We start from the raw sequence: 25,477 nt of genomic DNA, 5'->3' as shown, positions 1-25,477 counted from the left end.
GGCAGATGGCTATTTTAAACTTTATGTATGTGACAAAATATGGGGAGCATGATTTATGATGTTAGAGGAAGGTCCTGCCTCCCAGCCCCCTGTGTACTTGTCCCCAGGAGTTCCTCAGACACTGGGCCAGGCAGGCTCCCAAACTGGGGGCAAGTGTGACTGGGCAGGCGGAACCCCTGCTTTATGGGGACTGTATTTTGGCATTGCTGCTGATGACGGCAGTGCACACGGCTGCTGTGAGAAGCCTTCACGTTTCCTAAGCATCTGTGCTTCCCAACCCTGCCTTCGTCTCCTGTTCTGTGTGGGTTAGGGATGCAGACTGCTAGCCTGGAGTGGGAGAGCACAGCTCCCCTGTGCAGAGAATGCTCTTCACCGCCCGCACCCTGGGGCCTGTGTGCAGAGCACCTGCCTGGGCTCCCCCAGCCTAGCTTCTCAGCCAGAGACAGGCTGGCGGGGCGTTCAGGAGAGGGAGAGTCCTCTTTCTGCATCCCACTCTGCACGGCAGCACCTGGAGCGTCACACTGCTCAGGAGCAACCACTGGGTAGTTTCACACGCTCCAAGGACAGTCTAGCTGTTTATAAATAAGATGCACTGCTGATGACTAGTCCTGATGAGAGGCACTTCACATAAACCAAAAGGTCTGATTTCACGGTCCAAAATGACTTCCCATCTGTGAAGTGGGAATTTAGGAAAGTATTGTCATTAGAAGTGATAAGGGCCGGGGTGTAGCTCCGTGGTGGAGCACTTGCCTCACACCTGAGGGTCCTGAGAGGAGGGAAAGCTTATCCATGGGCCTCTATCTGAGAGAATGGTGTGTGTGTGTGTGTGTGTGTGTGTGTGTGTAAGATCTTTAATTTATAGTCCTAAAGTCTTTCTACAAGCCAGAGTGATTCATGTGCTACACTGAAGATTTCTGTTTTGTAGGTTGCAAACACCAAGAAAGAAACGGTTTTCAAGTGGCTCAAGGATGATGTTCTGTATGAGACTGAGACCATGCCTAACCTGGAGAAGGGGATCTGTGAGCTGCTCATACCAAAGGTATTGTATGCTCAGTAAAATCAGAGAACCCAAGCGAGTTAGGTTTTTTGATAACTCCTGAATTCTGCATTGTCTTCCAGTGTGTGTTCTGAAATTCCATAGTTTACAAGGAAATGGATTAGCATTTGCTACACTTTGTGCCCCACACATACTGATTGTACATAAATATGGGGTGTGCTCTATTTGTAGTTGTCCAAGAAGGACCATGGTGAATACAAGGCGACCTTGAAAGATGACAGAGGTCAAGACGTGTCTACCCTTGACATAGCTGGCAAAGGTAAAAGGACCCTTCATCCTGCCAGGAATCGCCCTGTCCCCAGGGCGAGCTGGCTGAGACATGCATGCTCCTGTGTCCTCAGCGGGTACACACACTGTTTCTGCAGCAGAAACTTGTAGAAGGAAACATTCATTGCATTCAGAGCTGCTGAAGTGTTTTAGAGAAATGTATGATTCTACTGCAGCTTAGGGGAAATGTCATCTGGACCCTTCACGGGAAGCCAGCTCATCCCAACACCAACAGAGCTGAAATGCTGGCAGCTGTGATGGAGAGGTTCATTAAACCCACAGCTGGATTTGTGTTGAATGAAATGTTCTTGCCCATACTTTGAAAGAGACTAGGTTAGAAGGATTTATCGCCCTCTTGGGCCTTTTATGGATGGATATCACTATTTTCATTCTTCATTTTTCAAACGAACGTCCTGGTTTCTGGCGTCTAACGCAATGTTGGAAAGGCTGCTTTCTGTGAGATAACACGTGGTCACCGTGCATTCCCTTTTCCCTTCCAGTGTACGAGGACATGATTCTGGCGATGAGTCGGGTCTGTGGTAAGCAAGTGCCCTCTACTTCTCCAGTCACTTTGCATGCTAAAGTCTATTGCCTGAAGTGGCCTTCGCCCCTCCAGGGACGGAGCTTGTGGGCCACAGTGCACGCAGCTCCATGATGCTCCCTTCAGTGTTTTCCGCGTTGGATCTGGAGTCTGTGTTTTGCTTTAAAATCAGAATTCATCACCTCTTCCAACATGCCTTGGTTAGTCTGGACAGTTGCTTTATCCAAATTTGTTATCAGCATCTTTATTTCAAATGATAAATAGCAATAATGAAATTTTAAAACTCGGGCTTTGTGTCACAGGCATTAGATTAATTTTAGATTGGCAAATAAATTCTCTCTCTTGATCTGCCTTCCTGTGGAAACTGTGAGAGCAAAAATATGGGTTAATAATTCAATAATAATATATTTACATAGTGGTTTATGCTGACAATCATGTGATTTTACTGCGGTAGGCTCTTTAGAGAGGTCATAATCTGTATCTTCTGATGAGTAACCGAGACCTAGGCGTCAGGAGGTCTAACTGCATGGGCAGCCAGCAGAAGCCCTCGGCTGAGCACAGGGTCCACTGCAGACACTCCGTCTCTGGCATTCCTGTGAGATTGTCTGTTCCCACTGCTTACCCCAGGCAGTGGGGTAAGAGAGACTCTCTAGTTTTGCCAGCAAGCCTACCTGGTTGTGCATGGACCCATGTTCTTCACTCTGGGAAGGTAGACCAGGCCCGTGGAAGGCAGCCTCTCCTTGCCCTCTCAGGAAGCTTCTCATGCACGTAGGGCACACAGCTGGGGGCCACCAGGGGTGATGCTTAGATTTTTCTTCTGTCCTCTCACCCAGGAACTCCTGGTGCTGGAGGACTGACCCCAGGCCCCCATCTCCTTGACCCCGTCACTCCTGCCGAGTGTCACTCCTTGGCTGACCTTCCACGACACCTAAGATGCAGGCCAATGAGTGTTTTCCATGCTGCATGTTTATGCCCTTCTGGCTCTCCCACTGAAGCGAAGCAGCTAGGGGCAGATGCCGATCCTCTTCCAAAGCCATGAGTCTCTGATGTGTTTAGCAAAGGGCTTTCCAAATCATCCTGGCATGGCCAATGCTCATGTAGAGAATGAATATTACACGGGAATGTGGAGCAAAAGTCTTTGACTGCATAGTTCACCACACTCAAATGAGAGGATGCGGTGCTGGTGGACACACCCGAGTGTCAGGATCAGAATGGACACGTGCGAGTACAGAACAGGAGCGGGTGTGCCTGGGGAGGTGTGTGTTTGAAGTAGAGAGCGTCACTGAGAATAGGACCTGGGGCCTGGCACGCACTTAGGGCATCCCTCACTAGAAAAGAGTGCTGTGTGATCAGCAAAGATAAAGAGTGTGGTTATAACAGTGTGTGACGGCCTATGGCAAGTGCCTTACTCCTCTCTCACTACTGCCAAGCAGAGAGACTTTATATGTCGAATCTTTAAGATATGCACAGTATTCCACACACAATATCCAGTGTGCCGCTGTAGACGGCTCACGCTGCTCCCCTGACACCTGCATGGCTCTGTGTCTGCAGGGGCGTCTGCCTCTCCACTGAAGATCCTGTGCACCCCGGAGGGCATCCGGCTCCAGTGCTTCATGAAGTACTTCACAGAGGAAATGAAGGTCAACTGGTACCACAAGTGAGTACTGGGCGCACGGCCAGGATGGGGCTGGGTGCCACGGCATTGCCTGGTCCTTCCTGATTTCAGTTCTGAGCCATCGTGAGCCCTGGGCTGGGGTGGGGGCTGGCTGGCTGTGGGGAGGACCTGCAAAGGAGAAGGAGTGACTCCTGCGGTTGTCAGAGTTTCCCCATGCACCGGGCTGCTCCTGGTGCGCCTCACTGGGAGCGAGCAGGGAGGGAAGAGGGAGCAGCCCCTGGAGGCCGGGGTGCACATCCCCAGCAGCTCCATCAGGAACCCGGGGCCCAACGTGCCATAACTGAAGTAATGCAGAGGCCGCCATCCTGCCACACGAGCAGCATGGCCTCTGTCCCGCCTACCTGGGCGGGTCCCGTCACCGATAGAGCAACTGCGTGGAGCTGTCTCTCAGCCATGCACAGGGTTCTCTGCCACTGGGGTCTGGCCCTTCAGAACTGAGCTGCAGGCTCGCACCCGAGACCAGGCAGGTGGCATCTAAGTCCCAGGGTTTCTGTGTTGGGATCACCATCCCCAGAGCCCACAGCTGCTGGTGCGAGGACCTGAGGAGGGGCAGATGGAGCCAGTGCTGCTTTGCTGTCCCTCGTAACCCGAGAGAGAGGCCAGAGGGCAATGTCCATGGGCTGTGCTTCCAGGGTGTCCCATCTCTGTCCTGGTGTCCATACTGTGCCTTTGGACATTGCATTTGCCTAATTTGGGTTTCAGAAGGGAAACAGTGGTCATAAACAGTATTATTGATTTTAAACAGTATTATTTTGTCCAGGTGGGTCTAGCTATGAGCAACTCCTAGTTTTAAAGGGCTACATGTTCCTGTGTTTTTCTGTTGAGAGTCTGGCACACTACAGCCTTGTCTTGGATGCTGGGCTTAGAAACGGAATAGTATGGCCCTCAGAGCTTGGTGCCTCGTGCTTGGAATTGGTGCCTGCTGTGCTCTTGAGTGTGACAGCCAGCACTGGGCAGACTCCTTACACATCTGTGTGGAGGATCTTGGTAGAAAAGTGTATTGGAGGCAGGGGACTAACACTCGGGTACACTTTGTGGTGCATTTGTTTATGGGACTTATTTGTTAAGACGATGAATCTCTCTTCAGCTGAATCAAACCCCCTGGAACCCAGGATCTATTACCTCTTCTCTGTTTCCTTCTGTTTTTTTTTTTTTTTAATCAGAAATTGAACCCAGGGGTGCTTAACCGCTGAGCTGCATTCCCAGCCTGTTTTTATTTATTTTTATTTTTTTTATTGTTGGTTGTTCAAAACATTACATAGTTCTTGATATATCATATTTCACACTTTGATTCAAGTGGGTTATGAACCCCCATTTTTACCCCATATACAGATTGCAGAATCACATCAGTTACACATCCATTGATTTACATATTGCCATACTAGTGTCTGTTGTATTCTGCTGCCTTTCCTATCCTCTACTATCCCCCCTCCCCTCCCCTCCCCTCTTCTCTCTCTACCCCCTCTATGTCATTCATTTCTCCCCCTTGTATTATTTTCCCCTTTCCCCTCACTTCCTCTTGTATGTAATTTTGTATAACCCTGAGGGTCTCCTTCCATTTCCATGCAATTTCCCTTCTCCCTCCCTTTCCCTCCCACCTCTCATCCCAGTTTAATGTTAATCTTCTTCTCCTGCTCTTTGTCCCTACTCTGTTCTTAGTTACTCTCCTTATATCAAAGAAGACATTTGGCATTTGTTTTTTAGGGATTGGCTAGCTTCACTTAGCATAATCTGCTCTAATGCCATCCATTTCCCTGTAAATTCTATGATTTTGTCATTTTTTAGTGCTGCGTAATACTCCATTGTGTATAAATGCCACATTTTTTTTATCCATTCATCCATTGAAGGGCATCTAGGTTGGTTCCACAGTCTTGCTATTGTGAATTGTGCTGCTATGAACATTGATGTAGCAGTGTCCCTGTAGCATGCTCTTTTTAGGTCTTTAGGGAATAGACCGAGAAGGGGAATAGCTGGGTCAAATGGTGCCTCCATTCCCAGCTTTCCAAGAAATCTCCATACTGCTTTCCAAATTGGCCGCACCAATTTGCAGTCCCACCAGCAATGTACAAGTGTACCTTTTCCCCACATCCTCGCCAGCACTTGTTGTTGTTTGACTTCATAATGGCTGCCAATCTTACTGGAGTGAGATGGTATCTTAGGGTGGTTTTGATTTGCATTTCTCTGACTGCTAGAGATGGTGAGCATTTTTTCATGTACTTATTGATAGATTGTATGTCCTCCTCTGAGAAGTGTCTGTTCAGGTCCTTCCCAACCTGTTTTTAATTCTTTATTTTGAGACAGGGTCTTGCTGAGTTTCTTAGGGCTTTGCTAAGTTGCTGAGGCTGGCTTTGAACTTGCAATCCTCCTGCCTCAGCCTCCCAGGCCTCCTCTTTTATGGCAGTGTGATTCATGGAAAGCTGTACACAGGTGCAGCTGTGCCCTGCATCCGGCCATGGTGGGGCTGGTCATGGTGTCCATGCCTGGAGAGGCCACGCCCCTTCAGCTTGTCTGGCTTGTCTGAGGAGTGTACTCTGTGTTGGGTCTGGGGATTTGGAGACCACACTCGCCCATACACACCTGCACGGGCACACACAGTAATGTGGATGTGCGATGTCAGCCCTAGCTTGTGGCACTTGTGCCCAACACCTGACACATGGTTTCAGGTGGTGCTCACAGATGCCCGATGACTTGGGTATTAATGCCCCATTTTAGAGATGAGGAAGTTCAGGGTTAGTGAGAGAAATATGTCCCTTGTTCAAGGCCACACAATTAGTAAGTGAAGAGCAGGGAACTGAATGGAGTTTGCAGTTACTACCAGGCATTCGTGAGTGACAGGGAGCCTCATGAGGGTGTTCATCCCAGACAGACAGGGGCACAGTGCATAGGTCTGACCACCACCATGCAGCATCCAGGGAAGAGTCACTAGATACACAGAGAGGCAGAAACACTGCAGCAAATTCCTGACTTGTTAAAGGGGCATTATTTCTGCTTGTTCTTCTCCAAACAGGATTTATTATATAATAGAGCTGGCACTTCTTTAGCAGTTTTATAACCCAAGTATAACCTTTGGGCCTCAAGGTATTATATAAACTGGAAAGGATGTACTTTTAGGTACGTTTTACTGTTTGACTATCAAACAGCATCTGCTCTGTGGTTGTAGTCCATCACTGAGATGCAAGGCTTGGCCATTAAAAGTAGATGCTCTACTTGGCTATTAAAAGAGCTATCAGGTGGCAACTGCAGACAGAGAGCACTGAGCAGGGCTACGGGGCCTGGGCTGTCCTTAGTAGCCCATTCCCTGAGATCAGTGTGGAAGCCCAGGAGCTGCCTCCTGGCCTGGCCCCTGCAGCCCCCTGAACCCCATCCTTGGCTGCTGCAAGGGTGATAAGACACACCGTGAGTTCCAGGGCCGGTTCTCTGCAGAACCCCTACTTGGCCAAAGTTACTGTGGCCTCTGCTTGAAGCTGGTGGGTGGAGAGAGACCTGCGTCCTAGTGTGTGTGTGGCCCTGGAGTCTGTTTCCCTGAGCCCAGGACTGTGACTTCTGTGAATCTTTCCCTCACCCTCTAACTCTCAGTGACTGGGAGGTGGTCTCTGCAGGCCTGTCCAAACAGGCTGGCCTCACAGTGTGGCCTAGGGGTCGTGCTGGAAGGCAGGGCTGGCACCTAGTCCTTGGTCAAGCTTTAAACCCTGTGTAGGTCCACAAAGGTGGGGCTCAGTGCCTCGGCCGTTTGTAAGCAGACAGCACGATGACATGGAGCGCAGCTGGCACCGCTGTCCTCCTCGGAGCTCCTTCACCTTGTGGACTGAAGCTCTGTCCCTACGGAACACCGGCTCCCCGGCCCTCCCCAAGCCCCTGGCATGCACCAGCCTACCTCTGTCCCAGGGCCTCCTCTGAGTGGGGCCCCATGTGGCTGTCCCCCGTGTCTGCCGTTTCACTGAGCTGGCGTCCTCAGGGTTCACTCAGGCTATGCCGGGGCAGAAGCTCCTTACCCATTTAGGGCTGAGTAAATCCCGCCATCTGTAGAGACCACCTTGCCTTATCCTTCTTCTCTCAGCAGACACGAGTTGCACACATCTGGCTGTGTGTGCGGTGCTGCTGTGATCTTGGTGCACATGTATCTGTCTGCACCCCTCTTTCCAGGTCTTTGGAGTGTACTCCCATAAGTGCAATTGCTGCGGCATATCAGAGTTTCATTTGCAGTTTTGTGAGGAGCTGCCATGCTGTATGAAGTATTTTGAAGTTTATCATGTGACAGGTGTATATTATATACTAATGCATCTTTAAAATTAAGTACAGTGTAATTTCAGGAAGCGTCAGGTTTGAGTTACTGATGTTCTTGGTGAAACTGTAGTAGCCAGAACATCTCCAGGCCATTGGCATCAGTGAGAAAGACGCCCCCCCCCCCCCCCCCCCAGCGTACATAGTGTTGCCCCTGGTACTGTGCGTCGGACATGGAAACTGAATCGAAGTGTTGCTGTGGCTTCTTTAAAGAGATGCCAAGATCTCATCCAGCGAGCACATGCGCATAGGGGGCAGTGAGGAGATGGCCTGGCTGCAGATCTGTGAACCCACGGAGAAGGACAAAGGCAAATACACTTTTGAGATTTTTGATGGCAAAGACAATCATCATCGCTCACTCGACCTCTCTGGACAAGGTGAGAGACCTGTGCATTATCTACCCATGCCTGGTACCCAGTGATCCATTCAGATCCCAAAACAGAGGAGATGTGCTGACCGTTCACCTGAGTGTGTGATTTCATTCAGAGAAAATCTCTTCTGGGCAGTGCATTACTCGTTTGGTCATTGATCATTTCTGTTGATCAAACCTGCAACATCTGCAGACAGGAGCTGAGCTCTTCCACAGTTAGTAACGTGTGCACTGTTTCCTTGCAGCCTTCGATGAAGCCTTTGCGGAGTTCCAGCAACTCAAGTAAGACCTTCATACATGATTATTTTTATATCAGATCGTGGTCTGGCTGGCTCAGGGCATTTTGCTATGTGAGGGAATGTCTATAAACGCCCAGGTGACCCCAGGAATGTGCTCTTCAGGTAGTTCACTCTGTAGCAGGGCAGCATTCTTCTAAACCAGAAGCACATTTATGAGTTAGCTTTTCAGAGTTGTCACGACCCTGCTTACTTTAAATGATTAGATTTCTGAAATCATTGAAATCATGGTGACACATCATACAGAACAACCTTTAAACAAATGATTGGGGATTTCCACATGCCTGTCTGAGTCTTAGAGGATTCAAATGAGCGCTTGCTAGTGATGTGTCACATCTGCACAAGTAAGATAAACCCAAACCATCAATTCAGAATCACTTTAAAAGTCTTCAATGTGATCTGGTGAATTTGGTGAAAGAAAGTAAGTTTCTCCACCTGGTGGGTCTGCCTGCGGCCTTCCCTCTGCGACCCAGTGTCTGGCTGGTGTGCTCCCCATCACAGAAAAGGCAGAGGAAGAGATCAGAAAAGTCAACTTTGGCCTTTGTGAGCAGAGGGTCCATATCCCTGGGTTCAGCCAACCGTGATAAAAAGCACTTGGAAAGAGATTGCATGTGTGCTGACCATGCACAGACTTTTTCTCATCATGATCCCTAAAACAATTCAGTGTAAGTGCGCTTTTCCAAGGGTCCACTTGGCATTAGGAGTTACAGGCAGTCCAGGGATGATTTAAAGGAAACCAGAGGCACTAGGTTCTATGCAAACACCAGTCCTCTTCATCTGAAGGGCTTGCGCAGAGTGGGGTTTGGTGTCTTTGGGGTCCTGGAACAGACCCTGGGGACTGAGGGAGACTGCACAGAGAAGCAGGTGTATTCTCTTCCTGTGCTTCTGTGTGGTGCGTTTTTGACAGCAGCATGTCTGTTCTCTCTCTCCTCCCCGTGGTGTTAGGGCTGCGGCCTTTGCAGAGAAGAGTAAGTACATGTGGGATGATAACAGGACGGCAGGTGACCTGGGTGCAAAGGGTGCCCGTTTCCCATGACTAACTTGGTGTGCAGACAATAAGCGGCCAGCGTTCCTGCCCCCATTCAAGCATGTCCAGCCTCCTTCTAGATTCGCTTTTTTTAACCTGGACCTTTCTCCTTCCTGTCTTCCACCCCCCCTTGCAAAATCCTGCTCCCCATGCCACAACCCCTCTCCTCCTCCCGGGTCATGGGTTGGCACTCTCTGTCACCCTCGGGCACACATCCCACATTCCCTCTGGAGCCTGTCGCCTGCCCCTGAACAGGGCCTGCTATTCTGGTCTGCCTGCCCGTGGCCTGTGGTTCCTCTCCCACGGTGCATGTATCCTTCTCTTCCCTGTCGCCTCCCAGAGGGGCACATGCCCCTTCCCACTTCCACCTTGGTGCCACGAGGTGCCAGGGAACGTGCTGTCAGTGCCTTCCCAACACAGTGGCTTTCCTGTTGCAGATCGTGGCAAGGTGATTGGTGGCCTGCCTGATGTGGTGACCATAATGGAAGGCAAGGTGAGAGCAGGCTGCAGGGTGCAGAGCTGGGGCAGAGGGTGGCCGCGCACGAGTGTGCAACCCCATCCTCAGGACAGGGGGCGGCCACGCAGGGGTGTGCAACCCCATCCTCAGGACAGGGGGCGGCCACGCAGGGGTGTGCAACCCCATCCTCAGGACAGGGGGCGGCCACGCAGGGGTGTGCAACCCCATCCTCAGGACAGGGGGCGGCCACGCAGGGGTGTGCAACCCTATCCTCAGGGCAGGGGGCGGCCACGCAGTGGGGGCGCGGCCCCATCCTCAGGGCAGGCAGGGGAGCTCCAGAGAGCGTGTGAGGTGTCACCACTAGGCCTGCAGGTCACCGCAATCTCCCCCCCCCCGCCTCTCTCTGGCCATTGTGACCATCTCTACAGTGTCGGAGGATGGAGTGGCCCCGGATCCTGGACACGACTCAGGGGTGCAGTGCCTGCCTCCTGTGTGCGAGGCTCGGGGTTCAATCCTCAGCACTGGAAACAAAACCAAAAGCTAAGCTCAGTATTCTGAATCCTCAGACGGCACCTCTGAGACACAGAGGGCGGTGACACTCAGGCACCGTCAGGGCCCACCAGGTCTGACGCCCCTGGTCCGTGGCCACTCAGGAATAGCTGAGCAAGGAGGAGGTGGGGCACTCCCCCACACTCCCCCCATGAAGGAGAAAGCCCCTTGGGCATCAGCAGTCACAGCTGTTATGAAACACGTGAGAGAAGTTCTCCACTCCACCTCTCATTCTGGAATATATAATGAAAACCCCTGATTGGAGATTTAATGGGTTCCCTGTCAGTGGAATTACTGATATTTAATTGGTAATTCTCTGGTTGCTCCAGTGACTCTAATGCAAGGTCACAGGGACATGGATACTTGAGAGGATTTTATCAGGCCAAAATGCAAAAATTTACAGACCTTCCCTTTAGCAGCTGACAAAGCCCAGAGAGCCCTGGGACAGAATAGAAATGGCTCTTGTCTAAAGATGTAATTGAGAAATCAGCAGCTGCGTTGTCAGAGGCTGAGAGTGTCTGCACGTGCACTGAGAGTGCAGTGCTGCATCCAGCTTGCTAGCTGTCAGAACACGTATTCTCTGGATGCGAAGAGGAACTGGTAAAAGGATTCATTTCTGAAATAGAGGGACTGTAGAAACGGTTGAGGCACCTGCTATGAAATGCAGAGCTCGACGGCCCACACATTCTTGACCCACCCAGGCCCGGCTCCCAGCTGGCGCTCACTGAACCACTCCTTTGGTTTCTGGGTGAGCTGCCATGAAACGGGCCCTCCTCGTACCTGCTCTTCCAGGACTGTGAGCGGGAAGGGCTGTCAGAGCCGTGTGGCGGGGATGCCAGGGCGTGCAGGGAGGGCTCTCCGAGGTGAGCAGGGAGGGCTCTCGTGGCACGTGCAGTGCTCTCTGACGCGGTTTAGGGTGACTTGCTGCCCGGGTGTGGGACAGGCTCGCAGACTGGTCACTGTAACGATGACCGTGAGCACTGGGAGACGGCCTGACCTCCCTTTTCCCCTCTCCTTTCCCTCCCCACCGCTTCCCCCGAAGACCTTGAATCTGACCTGCACGGTGTTTGGAAATCCGGACCCTGAGGTGGTTTGGTTCAAGAACGACATGGACGTCGAGCTCAGCGAACACTTCTCAGTGAAGGTGGAGCAGGCCAAATACGTCAGCCTGACCATCAAGGGGGTGACCTCCGAGGACTCAGGGAAGTACAGCATCAACGTCAAGAACAAGTATGGGGGAGAGAAGATCGACGTCACCATCAGCGTGTACAAGCACGGGGAGAAGATCCCGGATGTCCCGCCGCCCCAGCAGGCCAGACCGAAGCTCATCCCAGCGTCCACCTCTGCAGCAGCTGAATAGGGGTCCCCGCCTGGGGTGGGCGGGAGGGGCTAGAGGTCGCGGGGTGCCGTGTGCTGTGCGAGTGGGCTGCATGTGCGTCCAGAGCGGGCCACACGTTAGTTTCTGGTTTGGGCATTAGGTGCTTGTCTTCATTGGCTTCTCCCAAGGCTGGACGGGTTCTGTGCTCACGGGGCCAGGACAGGGAGCTGGTGGAGGACACAGCTCTGTTCTCCTGGTGGTGGGTGGGGCCGTGACCTGAGCGGCGGCCCAGGAGGTGGCTGCAGGCCGGGCCCAGCAGCTCTCAAGTCCCTCTGTTCCCTGGCCAGTTTTCTCTTGCTCTCGACTAATAAAACTGTAAAAGTCACCTTGTGTTTCTGTACTGATCTTCCTGACTCATGACCCTCCTGACTTGATCAGGTCACGATTTCCCTGCAGGGGCACAGCTTAGTCCAGAGGAGAGCCAGGTATGTGGGCGCCCCCCCCAGGACGGCTCCATCTCACAGCTCCTCCCGTGGGGCTGGGCAGCCACCGCTGACACGGGCAGAGGGGCCCTGAGCGCCCAGGTCCCCAGGAGTGAGCCCGTGTGTGCGGCTGGAGAAGTTACACCAGGTCCAGATGCCTCCGTGGGGACTTTTGTTCTGAGTGACCCGAGCCACCCTGACGCTGTGCAGACAAGGCAGAGGCCCCGCAGCCCCGGGACAGGCTCCTGTCACCTCCTGCTTTCCCAGGCACTGCCACAGCTGAGGGCTGGGAGTCTGTGTGGCTGTTGCTCAGCCCCAGGGGAACTCTGCGTGCCTCTGTTTCACCAAGAGTGCCACCGCTCCTTGTCCCCGAGTCCCACCCACGGCTCAGCTCCGTTGGGTTGTCCCCTGTCCTCCCTCCCTGGGTCTGTGACCCCCTCTCCTCCCTGTCTTCCCAGGAGTGGGCCGGGTGTGGCTCGTCCTCTAGTCCAGGGTGTGGGGTGCTCTTCCATCATGTCGGGCGCCTGTCTCTGTCAACCTTCACGACTTGCTGAGGTGTGTCCTCTCCTCTTGCCCATCTCTACTGTGGCCGCCAGTCCAGCCTCCCCTTCTTGGAGGGAGTGTCTGAACGTACTGATTGAAATTCTCTCCCAAGTAAGGCCCGCCTCCTCGCCTCAGTTGCTCATTCATGGGATCTGTGCTGTGCACCGGGGTCGGAGTCCACGCCGCCCTCTGTTCTGTCCTTCACACTGCTCCAGCTCAGCCTCGTGCCCTTTCAGTGTAGCCTGTGTGCTCCCGGCTTGGTTTGCCGAGTGGCCCCGACCTTCTGGCACCATGCGACACCAGGGCCATCTTGTGCCATCTCTGCTCCCAGGGCCCGTGGGTGGAGAGCGGGGTTAGAAACCCAGACGGGTGGAGGGTCCTCCGGTGTCTGTCACACACCTTCACCCCACTGCTCTGGTGTAAGAGGAGGACGCGTGAGGGGGGAGACTGCTCTGACGGCCAGTTGCCCCTCAGAGGCCGGGGTGAAGAGCCAAGGACCTGGGGAGGATGTCCCGGCCGTCCACTAGCTTCCTGTGTGGCTGGAACTGTGGCCGAGAGCGGTGCTGGAGTCAGGAGGTGGGAGGTCAGCTGCCCCACCTCCCTGGTTCCCTCTCTGTCGGCCTCACATGGTAGCCAGGAGCTGTGCACGGGCCACCAGGCAAGGGACAGCTGGGGAAGTGCAGACAGCCCTTCTGGGCCGCTGATCTTGGGCCGGACAGAATTGGTTCTCCCAGGACCCCAGGGAGCCTCTGCCGACGAGCCGTGCTCTGCCTTCTGGTCGGTAACGCTGTGGCCCACGCTTCCTAAGAGCAGAGGACGTGGGGCTGTCTCCCGTCACCATGGTACAGCCATCGAATCCAAGGAGCTCAGGCTTGGCGCTGTGCACCAGGACCACACCCCAGTCTCACCAGTGGTCAATATCGTCCTTCACGGGAGGGACGCGTCTGTGCGAGTCCAGGCCAGGGGAATCAGCCCTGTGATGTCAACACTTTACTTTGCAAAAAGATCTTTGTCTTTAATCCATTGATGATTTTGAAGGAAGAAGACAGCGACTCAAGGCCAGCCTCAGCAACTTCAGGGAGACCCTGTCTCAAAGTCAAAAACAAAAGGAGCTGGGGTACAGCTCCGTGGCAGAGTGCCCTGGGCTCCATCCCCCACACCCGGAAGCCCAGGGTGAATGATGCCACTTACGATGAGGACCACACCCTCTGAGAGCGCTGTGGTAGCTGGAGTGAACTTGGGTCCTGTGACCTTGCAATGGGGTGTCGGGGCTTTGTACATGAGCACGTGCAGTGCTCTCTGACGCGGTTTAGGGTGACTTGCTGCCCGGGTGTGGGACAGGCTCGCAGACTGGTCACTGTAACGATGATCGTGAGCACTGCTCCCTCCGGAGGACGATGGCTGCAGGTTCCCCAGGTCATCCCGAAGAGCAACACTCCCCCACTTGGAGGCCGGGCTTCCCATCGTGTGCACCATCTTGTCCTGAAGGTGCTTCTGTTGTGACGCCAGCCTGTCCTCTCAGGGTGGCCACTGCGTGGTGCTGGGTGCCCTGGGGGTGCGGGTGCCTCTGCTACATGGGCTTCATGCCCTTTGGAATTAGGTTCAGTGGTGGGGACCGCTGCATCCTGTGGTGACCCCCTGTCAGTGTCCTGAGGAGCCTCTGCAGCTTCCGGTGGCCCCACTAGGCACGTGCCCCTCTACCTGCCCTCTGTGTCTTTGTGACAGTCGCCTCCTAGTAGGTGTGGGGTGAGTCCCCCTGGGGTTGATTGGCCCTTCCCTGACGGTCACAGTGAGCAGCACTGCGAGGACCTTTGGCCGTCTCTGTTTCTTCTGACCAGTGTTCATTTGGGCCCTTTGCCCATTTTTGCGCATTTTGAGCTATTGTGCCATGGAGTTGTGCCCTGGCATGTCCTGGGTATTAGTTCTTGCCCTGCATGGGGTTCACTAGGTTTTCCCAACCCCTCTTCTGACACCATACCGTGTTCACGTTTGCCGCCTGTCTCGGGGTGTATCCACGAAATCTGTGCAGACCAAGTCCTGGGGCGTTTCCCTGCAGGCCTCCTGGTGTTTCCAGGTGGGGCCTTCCATTCCACTCCCTGATCCCTGTTGAGCGACTTTTCCCTGCGGTGGAAGTGAGCCTCCAGTTCCACTCCTCGGCATGTGGACTCGCAGTTTCCAGCAGCATTTGGAAGAGACGACTCCGCCTTCCTCATGTGCCTCTGGCAACTTTGTCAGAAGTCAGGGCCGTGACCGCAGGTCCAGGTCTGCTCTCTGCCCTGTGCCGCTGTCCCTGTCTAGCTTGGTGAAGTGTCACATGGTGTCAGGGTCTCTCCCCACACCACTTGCACGTGGCCTTAGAGCCACGAGGAAGACTCTCTTTCCATCTCTACAGTTAATTGGAAAGCAGGGCAGTTGGGTGCCCCTCAGTGGTGCAGTGGCGGCCCAGCGTGCACGAGGCCCTGGGTTCTATCCCAGGGCAGGGGAAAAGAAAAGGCTGTTGGTAAGTTGGGTTGTGTCTCACTTCTTTCAAAATTGCTTTCCCCCCAGCAGTTCAAAATGGAATTTTGGATACATCAGAGGCAATAATTACAATAAGACTTGTCAAATTTATAAGTATATGACCTAAGTTCAAATCAAATCACAGTTGACCCTCAGGGTTCTGCATGAAGAGAGTCGCCAATGCCGGTGACACCCGGCCTGACAATTGGTGCAGGAGCCCCCACAGACACACACACGGCCATGTGGCTTTGCACAGCCTGGCGCCCTCTGTGCATTGGCCCGCCAGCCTCACAAGCTCTGAAATGCCCACGGGCCCCTGGCTGCTGCGCCCTGCACCATGTGGGCCTTGGTGGGTCAGCGGGATGTCGGCCAGTCACAGGTGGGGGACCCCTGAACTTCTGAGCCGGTCAAGCTGAGAGGAGGGGCTGCCCAGGAAATGTCTTTTCAAGTGTCTGCATCCCGTGTGTGGCTTGTTAGAAAAGCTCTCCTTTAAGGCTTCCAGGCTGAGCCTCCCAGCAGTCTGCAGCTATCACAGTAAGCCTGGTGCACCCCGGGGTGCTCCGGGGCTCAGTGTGCCTCCGACCCAGCCTCAGTCCTTTCCTGGGACCTGTCCTCTTGGTTTCTTTCTGTCCTGGCATGTGACTGATGGAGTTGGAAGTTTCAGCCTTTTAAAGTTTTTAAAGGCCTGGCCTGCGGTCATGGTCCTGGGGGACCACTAGATGGCGCTCATGCAACAGACACTGGGGCCACGCACAGGCCAGCTGGTCCCTTGTGCAAAGGCGTCACTTAGGGAGTGAAGATGGGCCGAAGGCAGTAGGCTCACCCCAGTGACAAGGACGGGCTGGCCAATGTCCGTTTCCAGGAAATAGCAGGCCATTTTGAAGGTAGATAGAGCTTCTGAGTTGTCCCATGATTTGCACCTGGAGGAGGAAACACACCTGGTGAGGTGCAGGGCTCTGATTGCCTCAGCGCAGCCATGAAAGTGTGATCTACCTGGACAGCAGGTGTGGGGCGTGGATTCTGAGCACCCCCGTCAGGGAGTGTGTGAAAGGCAGCAGGTTCCCTCGTTTGTCAGAGCCATAAATTAGGGCACTGACATTCCCCCTCGAGCGCAGGACGGCTGCGAGCTGTCACAGCAGGGCCTGACCAGGACCCAGGTCCCTGTCTTCCTCCGTCCAACATTTTCTCTTCCGTTGTTCTGCTTCTTGATTGTATAGGACTCTCCGGGGCATCTGGGCAGAGCAGGGCCTACAGGCGTTGGATTTCATGGTGACTAAACATGATTAACTTTTGTCATCTTTACTTTTTTGCTTTAATTGACTCTGTGAGGTTTAGTTAGGTAATGAATGGGATGAAAGATTACTTATGATAGTCTCATTTTTCACTGGCTTAACGTGGATTAATGTCTTATTTAGATCTTACCCGTGGAAACATGACCGTATTTTATAAACAAAGGGAGCATATTACAGAGGCACACTGGAGGAGGACGTTGGAGGAGTGTATGAAAAGCGTAGATGGCACTTGACACCGGGCAGAGAATCGGATCCATTTGCTCTGGACCCCAGCAGAGCGCCCAGTGGCCTTGGGCTCCCTTTGTGGCTTCACTCCCCCAGCCCTGGCCAGTGTTCATCCAGCCACTTTCTGCTTTGGCGCTCTTGAGGGTCCGCTGCTTCCCCAGCAGTACTACGCCTGTCCTTGGCTGAGTTGCTGAGAACTGGGGCCTTGGGGAGAGCGGGAGGGATTCCAGATCCACACCCGTCCGGGCTCCTTCAGCCGGCGGCAGCCTTGACACCCGTGTCCTTTCCTGTGCCTCCGTTTCCTGTGGCACCAGCATCCTCGGGCTCGGCGGTGTCTGTGTGTGCTCCTGGGTCCCCTGGCCACAGCGGGGCCTCCTCCCGGCCCACCAGGCTCATCCTGTCTTGGCCTCGGGCTTTCCCATGATTCCCTCCAGCAGGCTCTCGGGATGCTCACTTCTCATTTAGGATCAGGTTCTTTCTCAGGTTCTTCTTGTGAGAGATAGAAAGTCCAGTGGTCCATTTTCAGAATGCACTATTTAGCCTTAAAAATCGGCTAAAATTGGGATGTAGGAAAGGCAGCCACATGGGAAATAGCAGAATGGAAAGCACCACAGCCTACGGATGGGGCAGATCCAAAGTCCACCACCTGATCAGCCCCTGGACAAGCAGGTAGGGGAAGGGGTGGTCTGACCAACGAAGAGAAATCTCTCTGTTAAGAAAGAATAACTTAGAAGAGGAAGTAAGAGCTGCATACATGTCAGAATGCATGCACCCCAGGAAGGCTTTCCCACCACGAGAGAACAGAGGGAGGGGGGCATAACTGAAGGGGTATTTCTTAAATAACCCAGTTAGCCAATTGTGTGGATTGTAATCCTGAGTTCTTCCTATCAGGTCAGGGGCACTTAGGGATAAGAGCGGGTGGACGCCCACCTGGGTGTCCTTGCTCTCCAGGCCTTGTTTGGTAGCACACCCTCTGCAGAAGTCCTTGGCCTTGCCTGGCTATTCCAAGCACCTGTCTAATTCCTCATGACACCCCGGCACACCTAACAGCCTCAGGTCTGAGAGGTGGGGTGTCGTCATTCCTGTCTTTTTCTGATGACTCTAAATACAGAACCACAGTTCCTGGCCTCGATGAGCTGAATGTGGCTGTGCTGACCAGAGGTGGGCGCCAGGGAATAGGCACTGCTCCCCTTCCTGGCCTTCTCGGCTACGTCCAGGCTCCTGCCCAGGCAGCCTGCAGGAATCTGAGGTCCACTGGGGAAGTCCTGGATCCGTGGTGCCCACTGCGACAGCAGACAGCCTGCTCTTTCTTCCTTTGACATTCTTCACAGGTCCTAGTCATGTTAGGAACTCATCAGTCACTGTGAAGCGAGAGGGCAGCTGGTCCCTGAGCTCCCAGGCAGAGGGACAAGCATCTCCAGGGCTCACCTGCAGCCTGCAGGAAGCAATCTCAGGCCCGTGTAGCACAGAGGAGCCCAGCAAGGCAGGAAGGGCATCTTCAGCAGGTGCAGAGAGAGGCCAGTTGGGGCATTAGGAAAGAGGGGTCAGCTCATGGGGTACGCACAGGTTAGAATCCAGTAGCAAAGTAAGACTAAGTCTTTCCAGGATTCTGGTGCCAAGGAGCGTGCAGCTCCCTGTAGGTGCAGAATCCTGCTGAGGCCCAGGCAGGGCCTGTGGCTGAGAGCGAGTGGGTCCTGGTTGTGCAAGGCCAGGAAGGCTGCTTTGAAGGGTTGGGGGACCTGCTGACTGGCCAGCAGGGTAGAGGTGCAGACCCTCCCTGCCACCCAAGGATGGCATCTCCTGCCAGAGTGATTGTTTTCAAGGTGCTCCACATTTTCTCTTGAACACAGAAGTTCCAGGCACATGTCTCCACATTTCCCCTTCTAAAGATTAAGAGAAAGAAACAGAAAATGAAAAAAGAGATGAGTTCTTCTGTTCATCCCTCTGCTAGGCAACCTGAGTCGGCAATGGAAACCTCCCACCTGGCCCCAGCCCCCTGCCTTGCAGACTTGAGAAGTGTCCTTTCCCTGGCCAAGTGGTGGAGCCTCTGCTTCTTCCCACTGCTGCCCAGGGCAGTGAGACCAGGCAGCAGGGCTCTGCTGGCCCACTGAGCCCGCGGTGCATGCTCAGCTCTCACAGGGTGTTAGAGGAGGGCAGTAGGTCAGGGAGGATGTGTTTCTTCCAGCAAGAATCCACTTCATCAGCCGGTGAAATGGTGCTTGAACGGGCACCCTGAGATCACTCAGTTCGGTACCCACGTAAGTTTCAATCAGAATTACCCATGAGCAGAGGATTTACCGAGCATGATGACGAGTACGAACGAGGTCACAGGTCCCCTCGTTCATACAAAGCTGTTTCCCTGTCACCTTCAAGCACTATTACATCAGGCAGTGAGTCTGTGGCTTCTTTGCGCCACGGCTCCCCCAGGGCAGACACGGTGCTGCTCCCTGCTGCATCTCTGCTCTGAGAGTCATGCAGCAAGAACCAGCAAGGGCCTTCCGTTCACCTGTGGTAAGCCATTCTTATAGACCGTGGCCGCCATTAGAAGATGGCGCCGGCTTCCACTGTGGCCTGTGATAAACAACTCCTTATATGGAGAGTTGGCGCGCAATCCCTTACCACCCTATGAGAGAGATCCACGTGGCAGCTTGGGATTGGTATGCGGGAGGCTTTATTAGGCTGTGCTTGGGCGCTCGGCGGGGGGTCGCTAGAAGATGATACTTGAATCAAGGCCTGAATAAACTTCTGAAAGAAGAATCCTGTGTCGTGTTTTCCCTTGCCGGCGAGGGGTCGCGACATTCACCTCCGACAGAGCTCGAGGCAGGTGCTCCGTGGCTGTCCCGCAACGTGGGACCACCGGGCTAGCCGGGGGGGTCTCCGCTGGGCACTCCGGGCTGGTCCACTTTGCATTGCTAGAGGGAGCTGAGGAAGCACCAGGAATAGGAGCCATAGTTGTATAAGTTATAATCTGTCAACCAGACTCAAGTGGTCGTCTGTCTGTGCATGACCAATTCAAGGACAATTGTGCTTTGTGAATATTAAAGGCTGATGGTGGTGACTTCTGGACGGGTCACCATCCTCTGTGGGTTTTCTCCTCTCTCCTTTCCAGGTATGTGCACTGGGCTGCTTCTGTTTGTAATGTAAAACCTAAGACAGAACGCTTTAGGAAACTGGATAAAGGGCACACACACACATGTGCACACACACACACACAAGCGTGTGCACACACCCTTGGATTCTGGATGCAGCTCAACCTCCTTCCCTCCCCTCTCCTTCCTTGCATCCAGAATTGCCACTGAGGGCCCAAGGCTGAGCAGAACTCCCTAACCTCTCTGGTTCTTAACTACCTGTCAGTTCTACCTGCTCCTGTTGAGAAACAACTGGCCTGTTTCCAATTTTTGATGTCGTAACCAGTATTAGATGAACGTCCTTATTGATGACTTTTGTGCATTTATGAGCCTTTCCTAGGGTACAGATGCAGAAGCAGGAGGAGCCACGTGCCACCGACAGTCGGGGCACTGCCAGGCTGCTCTCTGGAAGGGCTGTTACGCTCGTGCTGCAGCCAACTGAGTGTGACGTTCCCGTTACTCTGCGTTCTTGTGCACACCTGTCCTGATGGCGCACGGCTGCGGCTGCAGAATGGCGTGTAGTTGGAGACAGTTCCCTCTGGGGTTGGTTCTGATGGCTTGCAGATCCACTTTGGTTTTCTCAGCTGACAACTGTGTGGCTCACAAATGACCGGTTCCTTTCTTTCTTTATGATTCTCATGAGCTTTACTTTTCTTATTGGGTCTGCAAACTCCACCTTGGGGACCCTGTGAGTAGGCACTGGTGTAGGAGGTGGCAAGTGCACTGGCCACTGTTTCTAGGTCCGCAGGTGCTTTTGTGGACACCACGTGTGGGTTAGTGAAGCCCCTTCCCACTCCTCCTTGCTGGCATGGCTGGTGTTTGATTTCACGTCACAGGATTCTTCAGTGCTCATCATGTCTGCTCGGTGCTCTTTAGCAGGTTGAATCAAACACAACACGTTCTAGGGTTCAGCCATCCTTGAAGTCCGGATTATTTACAAATAACTGCTGCTGGGTTATTTGCAGCTGTGTAATTGGGGACATTGCACTGGTGTTCCTGTGACCAGCCCTGTCACTGCTCCTGGTCTGGGTGTCAACCACAGGTCTAGCAGAAATCTCCTGTGGTGTCCTCTTTGTGATCTGCCCTACAGTATCACGGGTTGATGGTGCCCTTCTGTGAATTCTGAGGCGACCAGAGCAGTGTAGTCTTACTTTCAGGGTTCATTTTGTGCACACATGGCAGGCTCACGACGGCAGAGTCCTGCAGCCTGTCTTGTGACTTAAAACCCCTGTTGTTGCTGGAGTCGGCCCCCCACGTCCATTGAGTCTGTGCTGCACTCTTCAGTCGACGGGCGAGAGCCTTGGGTTCGGCTGTGCACGGCTCAGGCGCAGCCTGTTTCTGACGGCCTCCCTGCGGTCTCTGCTCACAAGGTCCTGCTCTATTTTGCCATGGTAACTCTGCCGCCGTCTCCCCTCGGGGATGGGTGCCTAGTTCATTGATCTCCAATCTGTTTCCCTCACTGAGGCAGGCGTCTGAGACACACTTTCCACCCACCTGCTGTAGCTCGTCTCCCTCTTGTGCCCTGGGGCCTGGCCGGTCCCCACCCCGGGCTGGGGCTGTCGCTCCCAGCGGCTGGCAGTTTGCCAGTGCTGAGCATGGCAGCTCAGGTAGGGTTGTCACTCCCTGTAGGTCTGCAGCCTTAAGAGAGTGCCTGTGCACCGGAGCAGGGACACTGAGGGGAAGCACCGCCCCGGGCATGGCGTCTCTCAGTCAGCCCCATGGATGCATCATCGTCTCCCGGGGCCCACAGCTGATGGACCTGGGGCTGCTGCGGGGCTGCGCATGTGCCCACTGTTTCCATAGCGCCCCCTTCCCCCAGGTGTGATGCAGCTGCCCCCTCAGATTGGCGGGTCTCTCTTCCCCGGCACCCAGGCTCCTCCTGGTCCTCGCAGTTGGCGAGTGGGTCTCTACTGCTGACAGTGCCTCTGTCTGCGTGTGCCACCCCCCACTGAGGGCACCTGGGCAGCGAGTGTGCGTGGCAGTCACGGTGAAGCCGCTCTCCACATCTGCGTGCAGGCCTTAGTGTGACCCGAGTTTTCACCCCATTAGTAAATCCTGAAGAGTGCGATTGTGGGTCACAGGGCAAGAGTGTGCAGCTTGGAAGAAACTTCCAGATTGTCTCCCAAAGTGGCTGAGCCCTTCAGCACTCCACAGCAGTCAGCGAGAGGACGGGCTGCTCCTTGTCCTCTCCCCCGTCTGTGCCTAGGGTAAGATGTCCGTCCCATCCCACCGTCTTTCCTGCCCCATGCCCCTCCCCCCCCTTTGCCCTATCCATGGAGGCATTCCTCCATGCCCCCGCCCCCCCGTTATGGATCAGCATCCACTTGTCAGAGAGAACACCCAGCCCTTGGTTTTTGGGATTGGCTAACTTCACTTAGCATGGTATTCTCCAGCTCCATCCACTTACCTGCAAATGTAGAACGGAGGTTGAATAACACAGGTCACTTGCTGAGTACTTACATGGATTGAAAACTGAAGTCCTGCAGTGCCCGGTGCCCCAGGAACTGGCTGCCACCTGGGGTCATGTGACAGTTTGGGTCATTCAGATGGATTTCTGCAGCCGCCTCCTCAGGATCGAACCCTGTCTTGAACCACCTGCCATCCTCTGCCTGTGGCGAGCTCTCTTGGTTGAATTGCCACATCTTTTTTGAACATTTAGTGAGTGTGCTTGCCAGACACATTGGTATTTATGATGTACGTGAAAACACCACTACTCAAAAGGACCCTACGGCATAAGAGACTTCTTCAAGTTTCTCATCTTGACTATAGGGGGCTTTCAGATTCTCCCCATCTAGGACAGGTGACATCTAGGTTTGTGGCATTTAGTTAAAGCATCACGCAGCATGTTCCGTGACTAGAAGCATGCACCTCACCTGTCCCGATCAAGACCCTATAGTCATCCCGTCATGCTCACAGTATTCTCTCCGAGATGCTGGTTTGCCCTGTGTCTTCCTCCTCATGCTGTCAGAACCCCCGAGCAGAGCTGTCGGGTCGAGCAGTCACCAGGAGGGAACGCAACCTTTTGGTTGAGAAGAGTAACTCCACCATCAGCAGGGGCTGAGCACAAAGGCGAGGGGTCACTGCGTGGCCTCTGGAGCTGGGCTGTGTGCAGTGAGGTCTGGCTTTTCCCCACACAGAGCTGCCCCCGAGTCCTGTGCTGCTAGCACCCATGCTGGCTCCCACCCACAGCTGCTGCTTCCCCAGGTGCAGCCAGGGTGGCTTCAGGACGCGCCCTCCTGCCCTAAGCCAGGGCCCATGCTCCATACCAGGAGAAGCAACATGAGCAAAGTGTCTTTGTAGCTGGCCATGTTTTCCCCTCCTTTCTTCCTCCTGGCCTGGGAGGGAGGGCAGAGGGTGACCAGCGTGCCCACGCTTCCTCAGGCCAGGGCGCCCAGCCTCAGTGCACGGCGCCCCGCCTCGCTCCTCCTCCAGGCGCCTCGCTCCTCCTCCAGGCGCAGGCTCACTGGAGTCCGCCCAGAGTGGGCACAGTGGCTCCTGGTGCATCCAGCCTTCCCCATGCACCAGGCTGCAGCAGGTAAGGGACTTCATCATCTGTCTGCAGTGACGTCCTCCCGTCCTTGCAGGAGGGAGCTGAAGAAACTGGCGAGGAGGTGAAGTCACAGGCGAGCTGCGGCAGAGGGGAGGCCCAGCACCCTGGGGTCACGGCTAAGGCAGAGACCTCGACCAGCTCTCAGTGGGGCTCCACAAGCAGGCCCCCTCTGACCAGGTCACTCGTGGGGGGACTGCACAGGAAGGCCCCCTCTGACCAGGTCACTCCTGGGGGACTGCACAGGCAGGTCACCTCTGACCAGGTCACTCCTGGGGGGAGTGCACAGGCAGGTCCCTTCTGATCCAGGTCACTCCTGGGGGGACTGCACAGGAAGGCCCCCTCTGACCAGGTCACTCCTGGGGGACTGCACAGGCAGGTCACCTCTGATCCAGGTCACTCCTGGGGGGACTGCACAGGCAGGTCCCCTCTGATCCAGGTCACTCCTGGGGGGAGTGCACAGGCAGGTCCCCTCTGATCCAGGTCACTCCTGGGGGGACTGCACAGGCAGGTCCCCTCTGATCCAGGTCACTCCTGGGGGGAGTGCACAGGCAGGTCCCCTCTGATCCAGGTCACTCCTGGGGGGACTGCACAGGCAGGTCCCCTCTGATCCAGGTCACTCCTGGGGGGAGTGCACAGGCAGGTCCCCTCTGATCCAGGTCACTCCTGGGGGGACTGCACAGGCAGGTCCCCTCTGATCCAGGTCACTCCTGGGGGGAGTGCACAGGCAGGTCACCTCTGATCAGGTCACTCCTGGGGGGACTGGACAGGCAGGTCCCCTCTGATCCAGGTCACTCCTGGGGGGAGTGCACAAGCAGGTCCCCTCTGATCAGGTCACTCCTGGGGGGACTGCACAGGCAGGTCCCCTCTGACCAGGTCACTCCTGGGGGGAGTACACAGGCAGGTCACCTCTGATCCAGGTCACTCCTGGGGGGAGTGCACAAGCAGGCCCCCTCTGACCAGGTCACTCCTGGGGGGACTGCACAGGCAGGTCACCTCTGATCCAGGTCACTCCTGGGGGGACTGCACAGGCAGGTCACCTCTGATCCAGGTCACTCCTGGGGGGACTGCACAGGCAGGTCCCTCTGATCAGGTCACTCCTGGGGGGAGTACACAGGCAGGTCACCTCTGATCAGGTCACTCTGGGGGACTGGACAGGCAGGTCCCATCTGATCCAGGTCACTCCTGGGGGGAGTGCACAAGCAGGTCCCCTCTGATCAGGTCACTCCTGGGGGGACTGCACAGGAAGGTCCCCTCTGATCCAGGTCACTCCTGGGGGGAGTGCACAGGCAGGTCACCTCTGATCAGGTCACTCTGGGGGACTGGACAGGCAGGTCCCATCTGATCCAGGTCACTCCTGGGGGGAGTGCACAGGCAGGTTCTCTCTGATCCAGGTCACTCCTGGGGGGAGTGCACAGGCAGGTCCCCTGTGATCCAGGTCACTCCTGGGGGGAGTGCACAGGCAGGTCCCCTCTGATCCAGGTCACTCCTGGGGGGACTGCACAGCCAGGTCCCTCTGGTCAGGTCACTCTTGGGGTGACTGGACAGACAGGTCCCCTCTGATCAGGTCACCCCTGGGGGGACTGGACAGGCAGGTCCCCTCTGACCAAGTCACTCCTGGGGGGACTGGACAGCCAGGTCCCTCTGATCAGGTCACTCCTGGGGGGACTGGACAGCCAGGTCCCTCTGATCCAGGTCACTCCTGGGGGACTGGACAGCCAGGTCCCTCTGATCAGGTCACTCCTGGGGGGACTGGACAGCCAGGTCCCTCTGATCAGGTCACTCCTGGGGGGACTAGACAGCCAGGTCCCTCTGATCAGGTCACTCCTTTGGGGACTGGACAGGCAGGTCCCCTCTGATCCAGGTCACTCCTGGGGGACTGGACAGGCAGGTCCCCTCTGATCAGGTCACTCCTGGGGGGAC

At 54.8% G+C, this 25,477-nt stretch overlaps 1 protein-coding gene across 3 annotated transcripts in view; it reads left to right on the top strand.

Annotated features, from left to right (window-relative positions):
• Positions 1-12,223, top strand: part of Myom2 (myomesin 2) — a 66,802-nt gene extending 54,579 nt beyond the window's left edge. For all 3 annotated transcript variants that reach the window (XM_046446435.2, XM_046446441.2, XM_046446448.2), the window contains 9 exons: positions 926-1,039; positions 1,229-1,316; positions 1,825-1,863; positions 3,417-3,522; positions 8,035-8,198; positions 8,437-8,473; positions 9,433-9,455; positions 9,952-10,007; positions 11,563-12,223. In XM_046446435.2, coding sequence (XP_046302391.1) covers positions 926-1,039; positions 1,229-1,316; positions 1,825-1,863; positions 3,417-3,522; positions 8,035-8,198; positions 8,437-8,473; positions 9,433-9,455; positions 9,952-10,007; positions 11,563-11,880 — 945 coding nt within the window. In that variant the 3' untranslated portion in view covers positions 11,881-12,223. The remainder of the gene's footprint in view (positions 1-925; positions 1,040-1,228; positions 1,317-1,824; positions 1,864-3,416; positions 3,523-8,034; positions 8,199-8,436; positions 8,474-9,432; positions 9,456-9,951; positions 10,008-11,562) is intronic.
• The last annotated feature ends 13,254 nt before the right edge of the window (positions 12,224-25,477 follow it).

The sequence above is a fragment of the Marmota monax genome, unplaced genomic scaffold, assembly GCF_021218885.2.
Source record: "Marmota monax isolate L192 unplaced genomic scaffold, Marmota_monax_Labrador192_F-V1.1 WCK01_AAM20220418_F8-fsc00195, whole genome shotgun sequence".
Lineage (NCBI taxonomy): Eukaryota > Metazoa > Chordata > Mammalia > Rodentia > Sciuridae > Marmota > Marmota monax.
This window is presented reverse-complemented; position numbering and strand designations above follow the sequence as displayed.